Raw genomic sequence first — 19,856 nt, 5'->3', positions numbered from 1 at the left:
TAGATGGTCATTCAATTATCTGTTCCACCAAATGGTTTCTACCATTTTCACTACAAAAGCATGCTAACCATAAATTCTATCCCAATCCTATTGTAACACCATCCTTCCAAGTCCTGCTGGGATTCTAAGACTATTATTTATCTAATTCACCTCTGTAGTCTGATCATGGTTCAGTTCAATCATACAAGAACTGTATATTCTTACCTATGCTTTAAATGATGAATAGTAGAAAAGAAGAATAACTCTAAGCTAACAAAATATCATGGTTGGGCAAAATTGCTACTGTCAAAATGAGTGCATTTCCAACATTTTTTCTTGACTTGGGGAAAGTACAATACCTAAATAAATGCTGAAATGGTGGCAGAAAGTATTATCTGTTTTTATTGGGGAGGGTAAGCAATCCATGTTTCTTTAGCAGAGAGAGGCTACTTAACCTATTCAAATTTACTCATATTATTTTGATACCAAATGAAATAATACAGTTCAGAGGAACAATTGCACAGTATGGTATAGTGTATCGAGCAAGACTGGTAAGATTCTATGGTCTCATTTACCCTGGTTTTAATCATGTAAATGTAAAAAAGTAGAGATAATGATTTATTTTAACCCATTTATAGTTTCAATATTAAAAGTGTAAGATATTAAATATTATCTAGGCTCCACCCTGTCAGGGGCTTTAAAAGGTGGCAAGAAAAACACCTTTATAGTGCTTTATAAGGTGGCAAAAATGGCTAGCAGGCCTTTTAATGGCTTTTGCTGAAAGTTTGCCTTATCTCAAACCTTTTACTTTGTTTTGTCCCTTTGCTTCTTCTTGTCCATTTTCTTACTCTGTTCTCTACCACAAACTTGCACCCACTGCTACTGGCCTGTCCCTGACCAATCTGCCCCCATCTGACATCACAGCATATCTTCTGATAGACACAAGCAGTGGGTAATGTAAATAATACAGTCTTGGGAACTGTTTAGACATCACTTTGAGCTGTTCATTCCACTCACAGGAATGATCTACTTATGTGAGCAATGTAATATGAGCTAGGAATTAACCATTAGTGTGGTCAGCTGACATAACAGTGCTGATGAACCTTTTCACAGAGAGAAACTGATTCTTTATCCACAGTGGCAAGCCTTACTTGATGCTGAAGTTAACTGACGAACATTCACTGTGAGGCTGCTCTTTGATAGGAACTCTGCAGATTATGTTATGTTCCTATTTCCCCTGTAAGACCCTAAGTAGAAAGGGAGTGAAAAAGCTTTGTGTTCATGAAGATGATGCATTGAATCCTCTAACAATGGCAGGATTTTACATAGTCGGGAACATTATTATGTGAATGCCCATATCTGTAAGATGATAATTTGGGCACATCTATATTCAATTATGCAAAAAAATATTTTTTACATGTATGTGTGTGTGTGTGTGCGCGCGCGCGTGAGAGAGAGAGAGAGAGAGAGAGCACGTGCACCCTGTGAAATTTCTGTTGAATAAATAGGATCAAATGTTCATAACAGAGACATTTGCTGGGCATAGTATGCTTTGCCAGTTTCCACTAGGGATGGGCCCGGACCGGTCCAGAGGCCATTCTAAAGGCGTCCGGAATGGTCCAGACCTGGGCGGTCCGGTTCGGGTGGGTGGGGGGCTTTAAGAGCAGGTGGAGGGTTTACTTACTCCTCCTGCCTCTTTCCCGTTCTGGCGCCATAAGTTTAGTAGTGATTGGAGCGGCAGGATACCTCACTGTGCCCCTCCCGCACTGCTGCTCTGAAAAACTTCCAGAAGTCCTTTACGCGCGCGAACATCTCAGAGACGTGAAGCGCACACACAACGTGCACACGTGCAAAGGACTTCTGGGAGTTTTGCAGAGCAGCAGCGGGGAAGGGGCAGCAGGGAGGTATTCTGCCACTCCAATTACTACTAAACGTACGGCGCCAGAATGGAAAAGAGGTGGGAGGGGTAAGTAAACCCTCCACCCGCTCTTAAAGCCACCCCCCACCCCAGTGCCGGATCGATGTTTGGCGGTTCCGTGCAAACTCCTAGTTTCCACCATTTATTGGCTTTTATGATTTTAAACTGTAATTAAAGAAGGAAAGGTATACCAAACATCCAATTTCTGATGGAGCTAAATCTGAATTTTGTATCATTTTGTTTAAATGGTACAACAATTGTACCTGCAGGTTTATGGCACATCAAGAGTATTTACTCTCTTAGTGTTTCAAAGCATTTCCATCAAGCATCTGCTTACTGTTAGAAAAATTGCAAAAATTTACCTCTAATAGGTTTCATATCTAATAGAAAAGCGTCTTCTTGTTTAATAAAAAGAAATGTCCTCGCTGTGTTCAATCCATAATTCATTCTTATCTACTACATTCAAAGTAAACTGTTTTCAGTAAGGATATTTAAATCAAGATCATTAAGCTTTTCAGTCTTCATAATGAATTAATTTTTTGGAGTGACTCTCCTCATTAAGATAATTTATGAATATATCTCTCTCTGTGTGCTTATTCTGGCAGATATCAGCCCACCAGCCCAAGGTGTGGATCACAGGCAGGTCCAAAAAGAGCTGGGGGATGTTATTGTGCGACTGCATAATCCTGTTGTGTTGACCCCTACCACTGTTCAAGTGTCCTGGACGGTAAGACTTCTATAGAAAATATATTTAACAATGCCAGCTGTGAACGTCCTCTCCTGTTCTTTAAACATGCTTTTATTTATTGAGGATAGGCAGTGAGAATCTGGCAAAGGTTTTCCCATATTCTTTTTGTATGCATTTGAGTTCCTATACATGTAGGAACAGTGAAGAAACAATGAATGCACTCATACAATTTCCTTGATTAAAAGGCAGATAGATTAAGTAGCTCTGTTCCAAAGCATACATCTTAACTATGTTTAGCTTTTTACAATAAAGACATCTTATCTTAGCAGAATGTGCCTTGAAGCACACAGGAAAGCATAAATGGTATTTACAAGGTTCTTCAGTGTGTACTCCCACCAAGTGATCAACACTATACAGTGGAATTTTAATGCAACTTCTCTGTCCAAATCAATGCAATGGGTCTTTCCACAAGACTCAATTTCATAATGACCTTTATAGTAATTTGCTACCTTCCTGGAGGGCATTTTCTGATTATCCATGCCTAAGGTACAGAATGGTATTTTGTTCTGCAGTACAAGCATCAGCGGTGTCAAAGTCACCATTTTCATGGCATTACCTGTAATGTTTCTTTTAAAACAGTGAAGCGAGTGGATTTAATGCTGTTCCAGACAAAACTTCAAAATGTAGCATTTCTTTTTCCACTACATCAGGAAAAGAATTTGTAACCATAGAAGCAGAAAAATTCTGGGACTCTAAATGAGCAGCTCTATACCCTACAGGCAGTTTCCCTACAGAGCGGGGGAAAGGAGTATCACAGATGGGAAATCTGAAAACTATCCACTAAGGCAGCACAAAGTGCTAGGAGGAAGATATTTCTGTAAGATGAATTCTGCTGCAGGGATGGAAGCAGTGAATACTAAATTTTTGTATGTTTATTTTAGACATGTAAAGGCTAAATATATCCAAAAATGTATTGCACAGATATAAGAAATTGTATATATGTATACAGCCAAGGCTTGTCCTAAACATTTGGACACCCTCAGCAAGTCTGAATTTACATTGACACATCTTGTTACTTTCACCAGGAGCCACAAAACTGCTCCCCAGAGATGGCACAGAAATATTTGTGTAGTATGTCATGTGGTTAGACCATCTCTTAGATCAACAGAAGTGCAATAGAGGTAGCTGTATCTTCAATAGAGGGCAATAGTATCTTCAATAGAGGGTATTGAATAGCTTGCTTCTCAGTATACACCACAGGATTGATTCTCGGGACATTTATTGTCCTGATATGGTTGTTCCGATAAGATTGTCCCAACTTGGCAAAGGCATATTTCATTAAGTTAGCACAAAGATCCAGCCACATCTGAAGTTCAATGGATATTACTGCTTTACAGAAGATTTAAAGATGAATTTGTGGAGGTCATTTGCACACAAATTCCATTGCAACACGAGAATTTTGTGAAGACTGATGAGAAAGGAATTTTGCCTCAATGCAAGGCAAAATGGGGTAGGAAAAACCAACCTCAAGTTAAGTAAGCAAAAGTCTCCCTATTTGTCACAATTTTCCACAAAGAAAAAGGAAAGAGGTTGTTCTGCAAAGCAAAACAATTATTATGATTACTAATTTCAATTTACATACTAGAGGAGAAAACCTGTGACCCAATACCAACTGAGCAGTATACAATACCCACTGGAGACCTGTGAAAATTGCTGCAGGGAGGAAAGAGAAAAGGAAGAGAAAAGCCAGAGCAGCTAATTAAAAAGTTTCCAGTACCCAGGAAAAAACCAATTAATTAACGAGGATATCCGGGATAACATCCACATTATCCCGAGAATGAAACCAGGATTATTAAATTAACATAAAGACCCAGTACAACTAGCTGACAAATGCCAAAGGAGTAATGGCCATTTGTTTTACTTTTTTGCAGTCTGGAATTTGGTTTAGCAAATGAGAGGTGAGACTTATGACATTTTGAATGCTGCCCCACTTTTTGTTCTTTTTCAGAAATTATTGTTAAGTTATGTAAAACTGCCCTTTTTTCCAAATCAGACTATCACATTCTGAAAATTCAAAGGCTTCTGCGGTGACTGCAATACTGCATAACACTGATGGTAACAATTTTAATAATTCTTGCACTCCTGGTGCATCAAACAAGGTGATTTTATCTTAGAAATAGTGGATTATCTAATATATAAACAAAAGTTACAGTTGTGTATCAATTTTTCCCATTTTCAATATTTTTCTGTAATTCGGTTTTACAAAACTGCTCCCTTTGTTTGGATTTTTTTTAACTGCTTAAAAGGATTAAACAGTATTATTTCATCCATTAGAAATATGGTGATTGAGCTTTATGGGTTCCTGCATGAATATGATTATCAAGGTATTTTCAAGGTACAGCTTCAGCACCAAACTTGTATTGGTTGCCTTGACTGATGATCCAGGAGGTGCACAGTAGCATTCTCTGAAGTGCTGTTCCATGGAGTCTGTCCCTTTTGTACAGGTTTTATACAGATTCTCTGTTCCATGTACAGGGCCAGTGAGACTGGCGGAGCTGAAGGGTCTCATTGTGTGGATGAGAAGGGTTGCCGAGAGAAATGGTTTAGATTTGTTAGGCACTGGGATACATTTTGGGGCAAGCAAAGCCGGTACAAAAGAGACAGACTCCACTTGGACCAAGATAGAACCAGACTGCTTAAAATAAAAAAGGTCACATAGTAGCTTTTAAAATGACACCTGGGGGATTGCCAACAGGAACTGGGCAGTATATGGTTTGGCTAGCAAAATACCCTAAGGTGCAAAGGTGCAAACATTTCAAGCAGATGGAAATGCATGACAGCTGGTCAAAAAGGTCAAATGACAGTAAGGGAGATAGCACATGCCAATACCAGATAAGAAACTCAGCATATGGGTGTTTATATACCAGTGCCAGAAGCCTCTGAGCCAAGATGGGAGAGCTGCAGTGCTGGATTCCTAATGAAAACATAGATATACTGGGCCTATCAGAAACCTGGTGGAATGGTGAGAACCAGTGGGACATTGTTATTTCTGCATAGCAACTCTACAGAAAGGACAGGGATGGGCAGATTGGGGGTGGAATGATGGTCAGCTGTTGGGAGGCGTGTGGGATTCAGTTCCAGAAGGTTTTTGTTGTTATAATTTTCTGCCCTGAACCAAGCCACTTAGAGGACTTTAAAAATTTTTTTTAAAAAAAAAAAAATCATTAAAAATCAATGGACCAATTGGCTTCAAAAGGAAGAGCGGGATATAAATGTAATAAATAAATAAATAAAAATAAATAAAATGAATAGACAGAATCCTAACAACCTGCCCTACATCTGTGCCAAATTTCAGAACTCTAGGCCAAACCATTTTGGAAATATAAAACGGACCCTCTTTTCCCTTGGGGAAAATCATGGAGTGCTCTAGGAGAGCAGGTACACACACCTAGGCCCCCAGGTCCATGCCTAACAGTGCCCCATTCTTGACAGGACTGTGGAGCATATTACCAAGTGATACATGCACACTCTTGATAAGTTATGACTTGTCATCTCTCTGCACCCATGACCTAATGTACATGTAGTGAGCAGTAGTCCAAAACTGCAGAATCTAATTAGGCTTCATATCATATCCCAACAAGTAATAACAAGTGATAGTACAGTTAGCAATAAATCTGACATGCGAATTGCTACCAAAGTCAGACTTGTGCTTCTCTTGTATTTACATAAGCCAAAATTAAAATCAGACACATTCATATCTATCATACTTCAGTATTCACTTAATTAGGGAACAGCATCGATAACATGTGGCCTGCCATTGTCTCAGTAACACGCAAATTATAACTTGTCTTAGATAATACATAATACTTACTGAAAGCTACATATGATTAGTTCATTTGATTACAAAGACCTCCAAAAATGTTTGAATAATTTGAAATAGTAGATGAATTTAAAAACTGCTCTGTTTTGATGGCATTTCTGGGACCAAAAATGGGGTTTGAAACCTAGTACTGTAATTTTTTTTTTTAATTTCTGGGGTTTGGGGGGTGGTTGTCTCAATTCTAGTTGCAATCAGTGGCAATTGTAATGAGCTTTGCATTATAGTTTTTAATTAGCTGCCTTATGAACTTAATAAATGTGCAATTGAGAATGAATTCTAAAGACATTGGATATGACAAGGAATTATCTTTTGTTGTCTGAGGATAGTTGTTACAGAAATATGACACATGGATAGAAGTTCTGAAATTTTACCAGAAGCCCGAAGTTATAACTGTGATTGGTGATTTCAGTAACTCTGTTTACAAGTAACTGGCATGAGCTTTTAAGACACGATATTCATTACTTAATCCTGAATAGTAAATTGCTTAACTTCTTCTAGTGACATTAAATATTTTAAAACTTACATGATTCCTTTAACTCGGCAAAGGGTCGGGGGGAAGCTCTGGTGATTAGACATACGAAACCTCTCAGCAAACTTATTTCTTGAGTATGTTGCTGTTATAAATAGTTTCATTCACAGTTTTCCGTATGTAGTTTTCTTTACAATTCTTGTCATGGTCCTCCTCATAACAGCTATGTTAGGTCATTAACTTCACAGATTAATTTAAACCAGAGAGTTTACAGAATTCTCTGATGTATGTATGTACACACTAAACATGTATACATGTTTAGTGTGTTATATGCACAAAGAGTATGTGCAAAAGCTATTCTATAGCCATTTTTGATAGGCAAGGGGAGATAGTCCATTGATTTTACTCATGGGAGGAGATTCCTCTATGGCACTGATTGGAAAAAATCTAGGTATTGTGAGCTAGCAATGTGCCATCTGGAAATATCTGACTGAAGAAGATCTTGAATATGCCCTAGAACCATCCATACTCTTTATGAAAGGCCTTTGTGAAACTGCCATTTATAGTGTTGTATAATAGCTCAACAATGTTTTAAGGTAGTGTTGAGCATCTGTGGTTGTCATATATCTTATTAAGGGACCTGTTGTTCCATAACTCTGTGGCATTTAGTTGCTGTTTCTCTCTGCCTGGAGAGGGACAGAGGGAGGAGTCAACTAGGGCCGTAGTGAGTCACACCTGGTGGAAGGGTCTACATTCCTGTGAGCAACATGACTGTTTCAATTTGAAGCCTACTCTCTATATAAGAGGTGAAGACTAGGGAGCTTAGTCAACAGAGCTTAGCCAACAGGGAGAGCAAACAGGGCATTAGAGTTTAGCAGGGAAGTGTGTGTGTGAGCCTGAAACAGGTCCCCTTGATCACAAGGAGCCCAGTGGGAAGGTAAGTACTACTCCCCCCTTCATAGTCTTGGGAAAGAACGTTTCAGTTGTTTAAACACCTGACCAATACAGCTAAGACCTAACTTTCTAATAAACTATCTCCAAATACTCTAAACAGCCAACAAAACCAGTTACGAAGACAGAAAGCCTGCAGGGGAAGGGTCAGTTCCCAGTGTATTGCACAGAGTGTCTCATGGATGACTGTTTGCTCCAGGGGCAGAAGTCATGGGTGTGTGTTCGGTGCAGGAGCTCCTGGCTCTCAGGGAACAAGTTCATTCCCTTGAGACCAAGGTGGTGGATCTGGATGAGCTCAGAAAGACAGAGAGGTATGTGGACGAGACCTTAAGGGACGTGATAGAGGCATGCCACTCCAAGGGTAATAGCTCCTCTGCTCTCAGGGGGAATGAAGGTCTTGGGGAAGGAGACATCACTCTTAGGAAGTGGGAAATGTTCCTTTGCATCAGGCTTCCCCAACCTGCGGCCCTCTAGATGTTGCTGAGCTACAATTCCTATCATCCCCAGCTACCACATTGTGGCTGGGATGATGGGAACTGTAGTTCAGCAACATCTGGAGGGCCACAGTTTGGAGAAGCCTGCTTTTACATGGATTATGAACCCATATCCTCTCACATGGGATATTCCTCCAGGGGGTGGGGGCGTCTGTGTAGTGGGTGTTTCAATCATTAGAGGTATAGAGAGATGGGTCTGTGACCCATGTGTAGACTGCATGGTGACTTGCCTGCCTGGTGCGAAGGTTGCGGTCATCACACCGTATATAGATATAAGCTGTTAGGCAGTGCTGGGGAGCAGCAAGCTGTTGTGGTTCATGTCAGCACCAACAATGTTGGGAAATGTAGTCAGGAGGTCCTGGAAGCCAAATTTAGGCATATTGAAGTCCAGGACCCTGCAAAGTAGCATTCTCAGAAATGCTACCTGTTCCACATGAACAGGTAGCGAGAACAGGTTCCACATGAACAGGTAGCAAGACAGATATCCTGTCAGGTATCAGGCTGACCAGAGGGGTCTCGATGCATGGATGAGATGTATAGGAGGAGGGGTTTTGATTAGTTAGGCACTGGGATACATTTTGGGGCAAGCAAAGCCTGTACAAAAGGGAATGGCTACACTTGAACCAAGATGGAACCAGACTGCAGGTGCTTAAATTAAAAAGTTCCCAGAGCAGCTTTTAAAATGACACCGGGCAAATAGCCAATAGAGGATGGGCAGCATCCTGTTCAGCAAATGCCATCCCTTAAGGTGCAAAGGTGTAAAAGATTCAGATATAACAGAAGGGGGCAGAGTAGAACCACATAAAGAACAGACAGGAGACTGTACTAGCTGGTCAAAGAGATCAAACACACCAGATAAGACAAACATACCACACACCTGAATCTCTTGATTCAGCACATATATGCTTATATGCCAATGCCAGAAGCCTCTGTGCCAAGATGGCTGAATTTGAGTGCTTGGTTGCTAACACAGAAATAGATATAGTGGGCATAACAGAAACATGGTGGAACAGTGAGAACCAGTAGGACACTGTTATCCCTAAATATAAACTCTATAGAAAGGAAACAATCACTCAGGAGCCTTGGAGATGGAGTAGCACTGTATGTTATTTTTATTTATTTTATTTATTTTTACATTTCTATACCGCCTTTCGTTAAAAGAAAACCCCAAGGCGGTTTACAAAAATTAAAACATACAATAAAAGCAATAAAAACACCAAGCAATAAAAACACCAAGCTAAAAACATATCAAACAAGCATAAAAAAACACAAGACAACAGATAAAAACACACCAAAGCAGCAGTAAAGACGATTATGTAAAAGCCTGGGTAAAAAGCCAAGTCTTTAAAAGCTTTCTAAAAGCCGTGATGGAGTCTGAAGAACGAATAGCCACTTGGAGAGCATTCCAGAGTCTAGGAGCAGCAACAGAGAAGGCCCTGTCCCGAGTGCACGACAGCCGGGCCTCCCTCATTGTCGGCACCCGGAGCAGGGCCCCCTCAGATGTCCTCGTCAAGCGGGCAGCAACCCTTGGGAGCTATGTTAAAGAAGGGATAGAATCTAATAAGCTAGAAAACCTAGGAGGACTGGAATCCTCCACAGAAATCCTATGGGTGACAATACAGGACCTGAAAGGAAATGTGCTACTGGGGATGTTCTATCGCCCTCCGGATCAAAATGCTGACAGTGACTGGGAGTTGTAGAAGGAAATCAGGGAGGTGTCAAGGAGAGACAAGGCAGTAATAATGAATGACTTCAATTACCCACACATAGACTGAGTAAATTCACAGTCAGGTAATGACAAAGAGTTCAGATTTCTAGATATGCTTAATGACTGTGCCCTAAAACAGTTGGTCATGGAACCAACCAGAGAAAAGGCGATCTTGGACTTAATCCTGAGTGGCAACCAGCAACTGTTATGTGATGTCAGTGTCATCAACCCTTTAGGGAACAGTGACCATAGTGCGATCAAATTCAGCATACATGAGGGGAGAGAATTGCCAAGGAAGTCATATAGACACTTTGAATCTCAGAATAGGAAACTCCTGCAAAATAAGGAGTTTGGTGAAAACAAAACTTAAAGGGAAAATCAAGAGTCACTTGGTTCAAGAATGCATGGAGTTTACTCAAAACCACAATACTAGAAGTCCAGTTAGAATATATACTCCAAAGCAGGAAAGGTACCACCATGCAGGGAGGATGCCTGCATGGCTAACAGGTATAGTCAGTGAAGCTATAAAGAGGAAGAAGACTTCCTTCAGAAATTGGAAGGCCTGCAAAATGAAGAGAATAGAAAGCAACAAAAACTCTGACAAAAGAAATGCAGCATTACAATAAGAGAGGTGAAAAAAAGAGAGTTTTAGGAATATTTAGCTAAAAGCATCAAGGGGAATAACAAAAACTTCTTTCAATACCTCAGAAGCAGGAAACCTGTCAGGGAGGTGGTTGGACCAGTAGACAATGAGGAAGTGAAAGGGATGATTAAGGAGGATATGGAGGTTGCAGAGAAGCTAAATGTGTTATTTGCATCTGTCTTTATGGCAGAGGATACTGAGTGTATATCTATTCCTGAACTGGGCTTCTCAGGGACAGAGGCTAAAGGACTGAGTCAGATAGAAGTGACAAGCGATTACATTCTAAACTGTCTGGAAAAATTTAAAAAACTAGCAAATCACCAGGGCCAGATGACATCCATCCAAAAGTCTTTAAAGAACTCAAATGTGAAATTGCTATCGTCTATCTCATGGGACTGCAATATCAATTATTAGAACCTGATTCTTCTAAATGACTGTCAGATCTGTTTTATTGTGCACTAAATGCCTATCAGTTTGTATTCGAAAATCCGAAAGGATTTTTAAGTTGATGATTCCACCAATGCTTGCTTGCTGGCAATTTGTAATTCTTGCAAAAGTTCCAGTAGATCATCACAGCAACTTTATTGTGTCTTTCCTTATAATCAGTCTGCACAATTTTCTTACAAGAACATACAAGGTGCTCAACTGTCTCATCCGCTTCCTTGCATAACTGACACTGTCTTTCTGGGTCTTATCAATTTTTGCTTTTAGAACATTTGTTCGTAGTGATTGTTCCTGGGCTGCAAAAATGAAACCTTTCATTACTTTCTCCATTGTCCTCTTCTTTAACCACTGCCATGTTGTCTTATTGTTGACTTTCGGTTGTTGTTGTTAAGCCCCTGGTGGCGCAGTGGTAAAAAAAACTGCCGCCCTGTAACCAGAAGGTTACAAGTTCGATCCTGACCAGGGGCTCAAGGTTGACTCAGCCTTCCATCCTTCCGAGGTCGGTAAAATGAGTACCCAGAATGTTGGGGGCAATATGCTAAAATCATTGTAAACCGCTTAGAGAGCTTCGGCTATAGAGCGGTATATAAATGTAAGTGCTAATGCTATTGCTATTGCTATATATAGCCCTTAACAACTTGGTCCCGTGGTATTTAAGAAAATGCCTTCTTCATTATGAACCACACTGCCTTTTAAAATCTTCAGGGGAGATTCGTCTGAGGGTGCCGCTGGCTCATTTGGTGATGTCTCAAAGGCGACCCTTCTCTGTAGTTGCTCCAGGGATGTGGAATGTATTTCCTAATAAGATTAGAGCTGTTCCATCTGTTGGCTTTTAGGAAACAACTAAAGACACCTCTTCAGCCAAGCTTTTTAGCTATCTGGTAGTTTTAATGAGTATTTTAATTTGATTTTTATATGTTTTAATTGTTAAAATTTCTTGGTTTGTTTTATTGCTGTAAACCGCCTAGAGAATTCAGGAGTGGGTGGTATACAGATATGTTAAACAAACAAATAATTAAATAAATATCCTTATCCAGCAGCACTTAAAAGTTTTGTGACTGACTGCTGGTTCCAAACCATTGTTTTGAAGCTCCTTTGTTTTCTTCTTCAGACTATTTTGACACATAATCAGAAAATATTTAGAATTTCTTCTGAAGAAATGAAGCATATCAATCAAATGCTAGTCTAAACATGTTATCCGTGTTTCTTGGGCTTCTTATTACTGCTTTAAATAGTCAATGGAACTTTTTTGTGATCTTCTATATACTTATTTCTCTAAGACGGGCCATGCATGGGGACGTGGCAGAAAGGAGGCAATTGGCTGACAGAAGGGGAGGAGGCAATTGGCTGACAGAGTTCGCAAGCAGAAGCACCTGATTGGGCAGTGGGGATTCTATATGCAGATAGGGAGGCGGAGTCTGTGGCACCGTGGTGATTGAGCAGTGAGGATTCCATATGCAGATAAGTAGGAGAAGCCTGTGATGGTTAAGGTCAGTTGGAATGCAACTGTTACGGGTTGGAAGATGTTCTTGGTTGTAGAGGAGAGGAATATATATATATATATATATATATGGATAGCAAGCAGGGGTCTGCGAAAAGACGGGTTGTGAGGGAGGAAAGAGCCCCTTCAAGAGAAGGAGGCTGCCATTGTGTGACATCCAGAAATCTGGACATGCCAGCATGGGGGGTGGGGGACGGCTGGGCCCAACTTCAGGTGCAGATGCTCTGCGCCCGGGCCCACTAGTATGAAATAATTGTTGTATGGGGTTTTTAATGTGTTGGGGTTTTAAATTGTTTTTTAACTGATTGTTTTATGCTATTTTAGGATTTTTGTTTTTGTTGTTGACTGATTTTGACTGTTTTTGTTTTGTTTGTAAGCCGCCCTGGGACAAATTGGGAGGGGCGGTATAAAAAAATTCAATAAATAACAATAATAAATAATAATAATGTATGGCTTTCTGTTTCATTTAGTGGTACCAGAATCTTTTTATGAGGATTGGAGGAGATAAAAAAACAAGTCACTATAACTTTAAGGAGTCACAATGCAGAGGCATAACTAGGGAAAACGGTGCCCGGGGCAAGCACTGAAATTGTGCCCCCCCCGCCACCCCCCAACATACATCTGACTGACACACATGTTTCAGAAAACTTTTATTTTACAAATTTAAAAAATTACAAAAATTACCAAAAATTTCAAAATGCACTTCATACTTAGGTTTTTCCTCACAACAACCCTGTGAAGTTGGCTTGTATCTCAAACATCAGAATTATGATGCAATGATGATTATTATGATTATGATGCCCCTCCCTCACGCCCTGGTTCTGTTCCTGACTTTCCCTTGTGAGTGACTGTATTTTAACAAAACAAAAACCAAGGACTCCAAAGTAATTCGAGGGACTAGGGTGATAGTGCTAAAGACTCCTTATTCTCCCGCTGTTAAAGAAAGACTCCCCTTTTCCAAAACTGCATGCTATTTACACCAGAAAAGGTTTCAAATGGAGGGGGAAGCATTTATGCATTTATGCTTTGTTTTATGTTACGATTTCAAAGTTAGAAAAACTATAAAAGGGCCATTTTAGAGAAGATATGCACTGCCTTAGTTGCAAATCCTGCTTTTTTGAGATTCCCTGCAATTGAATAAAGCGATAATATACACCTTTGCTATTTAAATTGGTTGGAGAGTATTTATGACAATAAAAAATGAAATGGCATTTCAGATGCAACATTGGTTGCCTAACACCATTCAGATTTAACTAATCTTCATCACATTGACAAAAAGAGCAATTAAAATTAAAATCCATGACTAAAACCAAACCACTTTGGGGTTGTTTTTAATGAAAGGTGGTATATAAATTTAACAATAAATGTTTAGAAGTATATACTTTCACCCCCTGCCCAACCTACAATTAATTCCAGTTTATTTTCAAAGGGCTTCAAGTTTTATTTACAAATTGCTTGGCAGCACCAATGTTTAAGTAATCGCTAATTGCTGCTAATGATAGTTTTACTTATTGTTAAATTTATATACCACCTTTCATTAAAACATTCTCTGTTCATCTGATTCTCAGTCTGGTTAATTAAATCAGTGGAGGTTTAGACTTTCCTGATGGGCTGAAACAGCTAATCCATTTTGATGATGATGACATATAATTAAATTAGCTTGCATTACATAGTGAAAAAGTCCAGGAAGGGAGAGATGGGGGGATGTGGAACCCAAGGTTCCACATCCCCCCATCTCCCCCTCCCTGAACCTTTTCAATTAAAACGTGGTTAGATTATAGGGGAGGAAGGACTTGAATGAGCAAAAAGGGGAACTGGTTCGGGCGTTCAGGAAGTTGTTCAGAAGAGGGAGTTGTTCAGGAAGTTTGCTCTGGTGCGTGTCCTCCTCTCGACGCATGCACGACTGTTGGCGGGGCAGCGGGGCGCGCCGGGGAGTGAGAGTCAGAGACTTGGACTACGAAGACGCCACGGCGCCCAGTGCTGGATGAGCAATGCCAATGGGGGGGTGCCGGGACCGAGGGAGGGGGACTGCTCTGCCAAAAAAAAAAAAAATCAAAAAAAAAATCAAAAAAAGAATTTTTTTTGGCAAATCGGCGGAGGCACTTTTTGGTGCCCCCTGCCAAGTGGCGCCCGGGGCACGTGCCCCCCTGCCCCCTATAGTTACGCCTATGTCACAATGTAAAGGAGCTGGCAAAGAACAGTTATGAATTTCTTTGCAGTATTCTCTGGAGTGAGGTTAATATTTTTCTCTGTGAGCCCCCCCGACCAAAGTAAAACTCTTAATCAGTCACAAACAAATATATCTAAGGAAGAGGCCAAAAAAAGTTATTAATCAGGGAAATCACTTTCTCCAATAAATCCCAATTATTGCATCACATCCCATGGATTCTACAGGCTGAATATGACAAAATATTCAGAGAAGCTGAAAGTGTGTTTTGTAGTAAACACAGTGTCCATAAACTCTTTATGTCCATAAAACATTTAATTAATGAAAGTCAAATGTGGATAAAAACAATTTGTCCTGATTTACAGACTCTCTTCATTTGGAAGCAGCTGCTTAATGTTCTTCTTAAAAACACAGCTTGATTCCTTCAGTATTAACAAGCTATTATTGTGAGTTATGTCCCTCTTTCAGTGCATAAATTCCCTTAAAGTGTATCTATAGAAGTTTGTAAAGTGCAAGCTTAACACTGTTGTAACATATGTTGCAAGGTTTTTAACAATGGCAGTTTTGATGAAAGGCATTTAGGTCTTGATCTCATAAATTTGGTTTCAGCTCCTTGTTTACCGTGTTGTATTCTTCCTGTCATAACAACTTGATTCCCCATTGGATAAGTTAATGAACAGTGTAAAGAGAATTTAGTAAAGGTAATTGATATTGGGAAGATGTTTTAGGTCTTTAACCTTGTACTCACTCACTCTTTTTATTGCTCATGCCAATATAACTCTAATTCTAGAAAATCTTTGATGAGCTTAGCAAGCTGTCAGCACAGTGAAGAAAATCCTGCTTGTCGAATCTTGGCTTTGAGCCTAGAATTAACCATGCAACCAGCTTTATGGATAGAGAGAATGTCCCACTTTTTATAAGTTTATTTTGGTGCTTTGCTTGACCATTGCTCATGTACACAAACAAATTGTTTTACTACTATTAGAAACAAAATAACAGATTTGTGCAAGCAGTTCTATATCTCACTTTAAGCGAATAAATTATAGGGAAGAGGAAGTGTGGCTCCAGTACAGTGAAAGACTGACAATTTTGTTTATGCAACAGGGAGAAGTTCTATGTAACACAATTGAATTTTCTGTGAATGGCAGTTCAGTATACTAAAATCAAATGCCTCCCTCATCTGATGTTAGAAATGTTTATGTTAACATTATTTCAGGTTGACCGCCAATCCCAATTTATTCAAGGTTATCGAGTCATATATCGTCAGACATCAGGATTGCCTTCCCCTACTGCTTGGCAGACTCTGGAAGTTAAAGTTCCGTCGGAGCGTAGTGCTGTCCTAATCAATTTGAAAAAAGGAGTTACTTATGAAATTAAAGTTCGACCATATTTCAATGAATTTCAAGGGATGGACAGTGAATCAAAATCTGCGCGTACCACTGAAGAAGGTAAGTAGAGCTCTTTAAAAGGCTCTATATTTTCCTGAGTTATTTGTAATGATCCAATGCTCCATATTGCTCCAGTGTGCATGGAGCATTGCACAAGCAGTTCCATGTGTACATCAGAAAACTATGAATTGTCACCATGACAATTTTAAGGTGCCATGGGACTTCTTGTTGCCACAAACATGGCTTCCGCTCTGGAAATTGTCTTCAGGAAAGAACTCTTGAGCTCTTGATGTTGTGGCACAGAGTTCAATTAAAACATCAACTCAGAATATAGAAATAGGGGCAAGGGAGACAACTTCTGTCTTGGGATTACTAGGAAAGAGATTGAAAAGAAAACTGCCAATATTCTAATGTCTTTATATAAATATAATGTGGTGGCCTATTTGAAATATTATGTACAGTTTCAGCCTCTCATTCTTAGAAATGATAAACTGTAAAAGGGCAACCAAAACGACCCAAGGTTTGGAACACTTTCCTTACTAGAAATGGCTAGAGCACTTCAGGTTTTTCAGTTTAGAAAAAAGTATGACTAGTGGGAACATAATTGAGCTTTATAAAATTATGAATTGTGTGGAGAAAGTGGGAACTGTTCTTCTTTTCTCATAATGCTAGAACAGAGTTATCCAATGAAATCGATTGAAAGTCATTTCTGGACAAACATAATAAAAGTCTCATTCACAGAATGGAGAAATTTATGGAGTTAGATGCCACAAGATGTGGTGATCGTCTGGGTGAATATTTAAATGGTTTTAAAAGAAGAATGGACAGATTCATGAAGGATAGATCTAATAGCTATTAGCCATAATCTAAATATGTATCTAAATAGAACCACATTCAGAGGCAACATTCTTCTGAATACAGGTTACTGGGGAAGAATAATTTTATTTATTTAATTTATTTATATAACACCTGACTACAAAGGCTCTAGGTGGTTCACAAAAATAAATACAATAGAAACAGAATAAAACTAACTATTAAACAACAATTTAAAAATGTAAAACATTCTAAGATTACAACAATTAAAAAAAATAAACAGCAAGTAAAAATTTAAGACATTCAGAGCTTACCAAAAGCCTGGCTTTAAAAGTATGTCTTAAGGGCTGTTTTAAAGGCTAAAAGAATTATGGGAGAAGATTATTGCCTTCCTTTTCTGCTTGCGGAACCTGGTAGGGGTATACCCTCGTAGGGGTTTGCGCAAAATCGGGTTGCCCAGTTTAGTTCTATTCCGGACCGAACTCGAACTGGACAAAACATGTTTGGTTTTGTGCACTCCAACCCCCCTGGTTTGGTTTGGCTTTGGGAGGGTTCAAAATTTTAAAATATTTTTAAGAATTAAAAATCTCTGCTCCGGGGGCCTTATCAGAGGTTGTGGGGGGTTCTCAGGAGGCTCCCCTTCTCCCTGCTGACCTCTGTAAATGTCCAAACCACTAGGTTCTGGGGGTCTTCAGCCCATTCTGGGCCTGCCCTCCATGGTGGTAGCCATTTTGGAGGCTGCCATGCATGCGTAGCCTGTGTCATGAGACACCCCCCCTGTGGAATCAGAGAAGCCCCCTGGAGTGGTGGTGGTGGTGATACACACACACACACACACACACACACACACACACACACACACAGGTGGGGGGTTGCAAACCAACTGGGGGGCGTTCTGTCTAATATCAAGCTATCAAACTGAACCAGTTCAATGTTGAACAGGTTCAGAATCAAACCTGTTCGCACATCCCTACTTCCTGGAAGTATCTGGATGGCCACTGTTGGAAACAAGATGCTGGTCTAGATGAAGCCACTGTGTGTTCCAGCAGGCTGGTTCTCACATTTTTATAGGGTGAAGATTTTTATGTGCCACATGAAAAGGGGTATGAAATAATTGACAACTAGGCAATAGCATAGCTAAAAGAAAGAAAGAGAGAGAGAGAAAATAAGAGTTAAATATTTAGGAGTGATTAAAAGTTTCATTTGTAGTCTTCATCATCCTGTAGAATCATTTCAGGTAATCTCATATTATTAGAGAAACCTCTTATTACCACAAAGAATCTACCTTTAGGATTGTCTCTGTCTATAAATATGTTAAACTGACAGATCTTAAACTGTTGCGTAGATTAACGTAACTTTCAGCCACTCTGTCTGTTTGTATCTCCTTCAGTACAACAAAAGACTATAATAAATTGTACTGCCAATAGTTAAATGTCAGGTGCTCCCCCCCACCCAAGACCCAGAAAGTATCTGCTTGTCTAGGAGATTATTTATAGACTTACATGGGGCGGGGGGTGGGGGGTGGAATACTACATTCACAAAGTGTCATTCCATGGTCATTTTCCTTGGTTCTTTAATTATCTTTGTAATTATCTTGGGTTTATGCTTTTCCAGACATAATCCCAAGTAGATTTTTATTTTAATGAATATGGTTCTCTTCTCAGGGAGCAAAAAAGGGCAATCTTTTTTAAAAGTGTCATATTACATGCATTGAGGCATGATTCCGGTTCAGAAAAAATACTTCTTAATAGGAAAAAACCCTATATTAGAAAAACTTTTGAGATATGCTGTGAATATGGTTCATATCTTCACTCTTAGAATATATGTTTCCAGCAAGGCAAATAGTTGAAATAAGTATCTCGTTTTTCACTGAACTGAATTTTAGAAGGAATGTTTCTTCTGGGGCCTAACTCCAAAAATCAATTTTACCACAGCTCTTCCCCACTCCTTTCCTAAAGACCAGACATTTGTCACAATTCAGTATCCATTCATCTCCTACCGCTTTGGCCTTGTGAAAGTAACAAATGGAATTCTGTTTGGTAGTGTCTGGAAAAGATGAGCAGCGATTTGGTTGTTTTAATATCTGTGAGAAGGAGCTGAGCACTGGAATAATTGACCTGTCAAGAATCAGGCATGGTGTTCTCCACAAGTCAGCAGCAAGGGAAATGAGAAAATGGTTTTAGAATGTTATTTTTCAATATGGTTCATTTAATAAGTGCAACACTGTCAGGAAAGTAGTTTAATTTATATTATGGTGTCAGCTTTTACAGTGGTATTATTGTATAGAGAAAGGGAGCTGTTAGATAACATAAAGATATATTATATGCATATACTTGTGTGTATATGCATATAGGCCAGCATGTAAATCAAATTATCAGAGAGTTAAAAATAATTTTAAAAAGAAATTCTTATTCTCAGCCCCAAACATCAGTTTTGGTCTATGCTGAAAAAACCTTCTGGGGCCAGCAGCCAACTGATCCAAGTATTTTATAGCCCTAAATGTCCAGACACAAAGTTGAACATAATTTAAATTATGTAACAATTTGTTATGCTTTTTTAATTGCACAGCTATATGTAAGATTTGTATTAGATGGATTCCATATAATCATGTGTATTAGTTTGGGTGGGAAAGTTACCTTGAGAAAATTAACATGCTAGGTTCCTTATCAGTTTTGAAAAATACTGCTTGTTTTTATTTCAGTGGGTCTTGTAGTCCATTGCCATGATCTAGAAAGCCCACTAGGCATGCAAAAAGGCTTGTGCGCAAATATAGCAGTGCATCTTTAATTTTTTTATTTTTCTCCTAATTTCCC

General features: G+C 39.4%; 1 protein-coding gene across 18 annotated transcripts in view; it reads left to right on the top strand.

Annotated features, from left to right (window-relative positions):
* Nucleotides 1–19,856, top strand: part of ROBO2 (roundabout guidance receptor 2) — a 735,763-nt gene that overhangs the window by 601,025 nt on the left and 114,882 nt on the right. For all 18 annotated transcript variants that reach the window (XM_053307038.1, XM_053307032.1, XM_053307028.1 and 15 more), the window contains 2 exons: nucleotides 2,503–2,624; nucleotides 16,059–16,290. In XM_053307038.1, the coding sequence (XP_053163013.1) occupies nucleotides 2,503–2,624; nucleotides 16,059–16,290 (354 nt within the window). The remainder of the gene's footprint in view (nucleotides 1–2,502; nucleotides 2,625–16,058; nucleotides 16,291–19,856) is intronic.

Source organism: Hemicordylus capensis, chromosome 3 (assembly GCF_027244095.1).
Source record: "Hemicordylus capensis ecotype Gifberg chromosome 3, rHemCap1.1.pri, whole genome shotgun sequence".
Lineage (NCBI taxonomy): Eukaryota > Metazoa > Chordata > Lepidosauria > Squamata > Cordylidae > Hemicordylus > Hemicordylus capensis.
Note: the sequence above shows the minus strand (reverse complement) of the source record. Positions and strands in the feature narration are given on the sequence as shown.